Here is a 6,000-nt window from a genome sequence, read left to right as displayed (position 1 = left end):
GGTTGTTAGTATTTCATTTTTCCAATTTTTTGGCTCGGGTTTTGTCTACATTCTGGGTGTGTTTCACTGGTTGTCAGGAGGGATTACTTTTAGTCTGTAACTGCCTGATCTCGTGCTAAACCGTCGGTCCAGTAGGTGGCGGTAATGCCCCTTGGCACTGAGGGGTAAACTGCCAGTAAACAAAAAGAAGAAGAAGAAGAAGAAGTATACGTCCGCGTCGTGCGTCATGACGTAAGCATGAGTGGCTGGGGGAGGAGTTGCCGTCGGATTGCTTGGAAATGTGATGTTTTGAAGACAATCCACTTTTCATCTCTCCTTAGCCCCGTAATTGACTGAAAGGTGCCATACATTCTCGGACACGCCAAGAATCCGTTCAATCTGGCTTCTGCTTCGAGTCGTCTGGGTGCACTATGAAACTTCGAGGCCTGCTTAGGTTAGCCTAGCCTAGCCTAGTTAGCTGTTAGCAAAGAGGACAAACCCCGTTCCTGGGATCAACACGTCGCCGAGCAAACAAACATCAAGTCCCAAAATGTCTGGTGAGTTGACTTTTGACTCTTTTTTTTTTTTTTGTCGCAACTACCATAAATTACTATTCTAATGTTTAAAGACAAAATGTTTGACTAGTGCTGTCACACAGCACCCCATTTGTGATATGTATTCTATCTTTACTTTTTTTAATTGTCTTTGGCTAATTTTAATGTGATGTAGAGTAAATTATTATCATGTAAAAATTCTACATGATATTTACCAATCAAAAATTGGAGAAACGACCTTTCAGTAACGTCCGATAGTAGGCATGGCATCTTACCTAGGGTTGGGAATCTCTGGCATGAAGCCGATTCGATATGTATCTAGATACACAGGTTACGATTCGATTAAAAAACGATAGATTCTTAAGGCCGAGCGATTCGATACGATTCGATACAGTTTAAGAACGATACGGTTAGATACAGAGTGAAAACGATACGATAGTAAACATTTGTTGTGTGTGTTCCTACAGTATTTTAAACATAAAAAAAGATTTAAAATTTAAACAACAACATTTCATACCAATGTTATGTTTTTTTTTTGTTTGTTTTTTTTTTAATGAAAAAAATAAAAAATAAAGCTTACTATATGACCGTCATTTTGTTGGATGGGATTGATAATAAAATAAAACTCCAGTGACGGACAACAATAAAGTGCAGTAATTTCATTAATGTATTTCCTGGTGTTTTGAACACAATAAGTGAGTAATTTAAGTGCAAACTTTCAACGTAAACATCGTAAAAGCAAAAAATATTAATTATATGCAGCAGCTCTTGAAAAAATAATTAAACCTGCTAGTGTTATCATAGATAAATATTAAATTTTGCTTTACCACTGGTATACTGGGGGAATAAAAACATGGCATTTTAGACAGACAGGTCTATAATCATTACTTTAATCTTATACACAGCAAAGTCATTCACTTATGCCTGTGCTTCCACATTTTTTTATTCCTCATCACTGTCTATATCTTTTTGGAAGGGCAGATTTTTCTTGAGGAAGATCAACTGATTCACGTGTTCATGTTTAAGTAGACTGCGTTTCATGGAAATAATATGCCGCCCTTTCCACCATTGTAGTGGGTTATTTTTCAGGGTTTAAAACTCACGATCTCTGTGCCGCTTCACACTTCACACTGGCTCTGTTCCATGCGAACATATCTGGCTGCCTTCGTCACTTCAAAGTCCGACGTTTGTTTTCCTGGGTGCGTTGAAAATCAATCGCTGCACGTCGCTGGCGGGGTGCGCAAACTGTCCATTGTTTTAGCATGTTGCTTCGTTGCCACTAGTAGTTTCGTTTTGGGCTGTGAAGAAAACGCGACGGAGCGTGCGTTACAGTGGTTTTGTTAGCTCTCGCGTTGTTATGACACACCCGTGACGATCGGGTAATGACAGCGACAAGTAGCGGTTCTGCCGAAATGAATGGGAAGTCGAGGCAACCACGACGGCGGTCACAATCTAAGTGCGCTGTGTGGTGAATGACAAGCGCAGCATGTGAGGTAAAAGCTAAATTATTATCATATTAAGCAATGCATTGAACTAGGCATTAGAAGCCGATTTTTGTGCTCGCGATAGCCGAATTCTGTCTCTACTATCGGTTCATTGAATATTTAATGGCTAATTACTGTCGAATGGTAACTTTTCTATCGATACAGCTGTATCTCTCACCTGTAAAACCGGGTATCCGGTCGTATCGGTTTATCGTTCTCAAGCTTAATCTTACCTGACTCTATGATGTCAGCACAACTTGTGCCTATCTTAAAAACAAGGCTGGTAAAATCAATAGTAAAGATAATTACAGACCTATTGCCCTGGCCAGTGTGCTCTCTAAAGTTCTAGAGTCAATCATACTGGGTAGAATTCATTTATTTCGACAAGCGACAATCAGTTCGGGTTTAAAAGGAAACATGGAACCGACATGTGTATATTTGCTCTGAAGGAGCTATTATTTAAATATCGAAGCCCAAACTCAACAATGTTTTTATGCTTCATTGACTCATCGAAAGCCTTCGACCGGATCAATCAGAGCAAACTTTTTCATATGTTGGCACAAAGAGGGGTGCCCAAATACATAATCCGTATTCTGGCCTTCTTGGTATGCAAATCAACTTGTTCGCATAAAATGGGGTGGCTCGGTCTCTGCTTGCTTTAAAGTAGTGTGAGAGAATTTATTCAGGTTTAGAACACAACCATTATATATTATATGTTGAATGCTTTTTTTATGCTTGGATGAGAACATCATAGCATAGAGTATCATTGTTAGATTAATCTGTTGCCTTGACTGTATCACAGTATGCCCAAATATGGACTGTTATGTTCCTGTTTTCCAGTATGCCCTGAATGAATACAATGAGCGACTGTAGTTTATCCGACTAAGCTTATCTTCAGTCTAGCCCAGACCAGCGCTCAAGGTCTCAGCTCAAAGATGTTTTGTATGGAAAAATACCAAGGCTTTGAGATGATGAGTTTCGTTTCTTGGTAAAGTTTCGATTCACGGTGCGCTTTGGCACCACCCTTTTTAACAGTATAAGTATCTAGCTTCTAGTGAATAGTTTCGTACTTTTTGGCTGACCTCAGCTCCTAGCTGGATCGTCATTTTGTGCCCGTGATATATCATGTTATATAAAAGTCTTTGAAGCAGGCAATCTTTGGCTTGTCTGATTCATTATTCTCATTTTGTTATCTGTTGATACTAGTCTCGGAGTTCAAACTTGAGCTTCCATGACAAGTAGGTAATGGTGTGAGACAGGGAGGAATTCTCTCTCCGTATTTGTTCAATGTTTTCATGGATGACTTATCCAGCCGACCCAATAAGTGTAATACAGGAGGTGTTGTAGGAGGCACTGTCATTAACCATCTTATGTACGCAGATGATGTGGTGGTGCTCTCCCTATGCAGTGCTGGCTTGCAGGAGTTACTCTCGATATGTTCCGAATTTGGTGATCATTTTGACATCAAATATCACGTAGAGAAAAGTAATAAAGGAAATGAATGGAAATCGTGTACAAAGGAGATGTTTACAGAGCTAAACCTACCAATTATGTCCGAAAATGATATGCCTAGTGCCAAATTCACTGGCAAAGATGTGGAAGAAGATAAAAATGTTCAGTTAAAGAGATGGCTTGAGTGTCGAAGGCTGAAAAAGACGAAAAAAACGAGCCGACCTAAGCATAGCCTTCGCTTTTTAATCGACGCAACTGACAATGACATTCTCCTATTTCAACAAGCTATCCTTTACCATCAGCCCTGTCTTTCTTATATATCCTCTGGTTGTCCTACGTCTCTTATCGTTCTTGGGGGTAATTTAGTTAGCTTTGGGTAGCGATCGCAAATGCTACTTGGTGACAGCCCACGAATACTTTTAATTTATTCCATTGTTAACAAATCTTAATTCTATAACTTATTTAAACTTCCTCCTCATTAAGTATTTTTTTTTTACAACAGAAAATGTAACAGTGGCAGTCAGATACCATTTTAATTCTTCTTAGGTCATTCATTGTCAGACAGAAGCAGCACCCGGCACGTCATGCCAAAAAATAAGTTAAAAATATCAAAATGGCTTACCTCTTTGTCCTCTGAAAGACAATGCCAACCCAACGAAATGTTTACTGCATAAATGTTTACTGCCGAGCTGGCGTTAAAAGTCCGCGCAAGTTGATTCAGTCTTCACATTTTCTCCTCCGAGTTTTTAGTTTCGTGAAACGTATGAAGGAAACTTGCTTCATATATCGTAATGTCTAGAGTCGTTTCTACAATTTCCAAAAAAGCAATGTGTGATCAGCATGCTCATTTTTGAAAGATTACTGGAGAAAAGTAGCAGATTTTCCATTGCTTCTATGCGAGGGCGGGTCTAAAATGTCCCACTTCTACTCTACTTCCGCTTTACGATGCAACGTCACGGTCTAAAAATAGCATGCGTGCGGTACGCCATTATTATTACTAATATTTGTTAGCGTCCGCAAATGCGGAAACAAGGTTGGATCTCGAAGCGGACAACAAGCGGGGGATACGTACAAGGGTTTAATGATTGCAAACAAAAAATAACACGTGATCGCGGGATTGTAGAAATAACAAAAGGAGTCCGTGACAGCAGGTCGACGGAGCTCAATACTACAAACTCGAAGGTTGACTAAGACGATAGGCAGCGAGCCAAAAAGCCAAAATAAAAACACTCAAATACCTGCACAGGGTAGAGATTACAAACGAGTGCAGAACACTAACAGAAAAAAACCCACTGCAGGGGCGTAACTAGCAAATGTAACGAGACTATAGTGCGAGATGTCAAATGGCGATCAGCAAGGCAAATATCTCGGCAGCCTTCTCTGAGATCACCCGTGCTTAAATGCTGCGTTGATGAGCCTGCATTGGATTCAGGTGCGACGTCAGGTTGCAACGCCCCCACTAACAGCCCAGCAACAAAACACAATCTAACCAGCAGCAGAATGTGAAAATAATTTCATGAAAGTTGCACTGTTTGGCCTTTAAGAGGTTTAAAAAGAGTTTACTCAGTTCATTCAGAGTTTATTATTATGAATTTATTTTTACTTTCTTACTGTTGGGCTAGTATTATACTTTGTACTAGTCTTTTTCCTATTTTGCAAAGGTAAGCAACAGCCTGACAAAGCCTTGATAGCATTGATTTCACATCCAATTATGTAGCTCTTTGGGGGAGGGTGATGTCATATATATATATATATATATATATATATATATATATATATCAACGGGGTGGTATCGGTATGGTATCGGTATCGGCCGGTACTGCACAGCCAGGTATCGGTATCGGAGCCAAAAAATGGTATCGGTGCAACACTAATTGGCACAAAAGCCTGTTTGTTGTGCACTGATAGCCAGTGCTTCCTTGTTGTTCTGTTTTGTTTTCTTTTTTCCTTTCGAGTCACTTTATTATTATGTCTCCATATGTACGGTATTCTTTTCCTCTTTGTTGGTGTGTGTGTGCTATGGACCCGTTGTGAGATTCCGGAATAAAGATCATATATATCTATACAGTGGGGAGAACAAGTATTTGATTCCCATTGGCAGTGTATCAAATACTTGTTCTCCCCACTGTATAGATATAGTTGCTGGACACAAATCTCTCAAACTACATTAACAACGATTAAGAATGGAGGAAGTTGGCGTGATGTCACGATGACATCACCTCGCTTAGGAAGGAGGCACGCACAGCTATACATTCCGTAGACAAACGTCTGTAATTCATATATTTCAGGTGTGTTTTGTGTCTTTTTTTAGAGCTGAAAAGAATACTTGAGCAACTCGAGTAACTCGAGTTTAAAAACTGATCCGAGTAATTTTATTCACCTCGAGGAATCGTTTAATAATGCCAGCTCTAAGCATCACCTTTGCCCGGACTACCTTTAATGCGGGACAACACGCTGACGTGCATAGAGGAAAAAGCAATTAGAAAAAAAAAACTTACCGCAGCCGACAGCCGCTACAAACTACGCCGACG

General features: G+C 39.8%; 1 protein-coding gene across 3 annotated transcripts in view; it reads left to right on the top strand.

Annotated features, from left to right (window-relative positions):
- Nucleotides 1-244: 244 nt before the first annotated feature.
- Nucleotides 245-6,000, top strand: part of LOC130928948 (gastrula zinc finger protein XlCGF57.1-like) — a 32,736-nt gene continuing 26,980 nt past the window's right edge. For all 3 annotated transcript variants that reach the window (XM_057855790.1, XM_057855787.1, XM_057855788.1), the window contains exon 1: nucleotides 245-536. In XM_057855790.1, the coding sequence (XP_057711773.1) occupies nucleotides 530-536 (7 nt within the window). In that variant the 5' untranslated portion in view covers nucleotides 245-529. The remainder of the gene's footprint in view (nucleotides 537-6,000) is intronic.

This window comes from Corythoichthys intestinalis, chromosome 13, assembly GCF_030265065.1.
Source record: "Corythoichthys intestinalis isolate RoL2023-P3 chromosome 13, ASM3026506v1, whole genome shotgun sequence".
Taxonomy (NCBI): Eukaryota; Metazoa; Chordata; class Actinopteri; order Syngnathiformes; family Syngnathidae; genus Corythoichthys; species Corythoichthys intestinalis.
The sequence above is the reverse complement of the archived record's forward strand: the minus strand, read 5'-3'. Positions and strand labels throughout refer to the sequence as shown.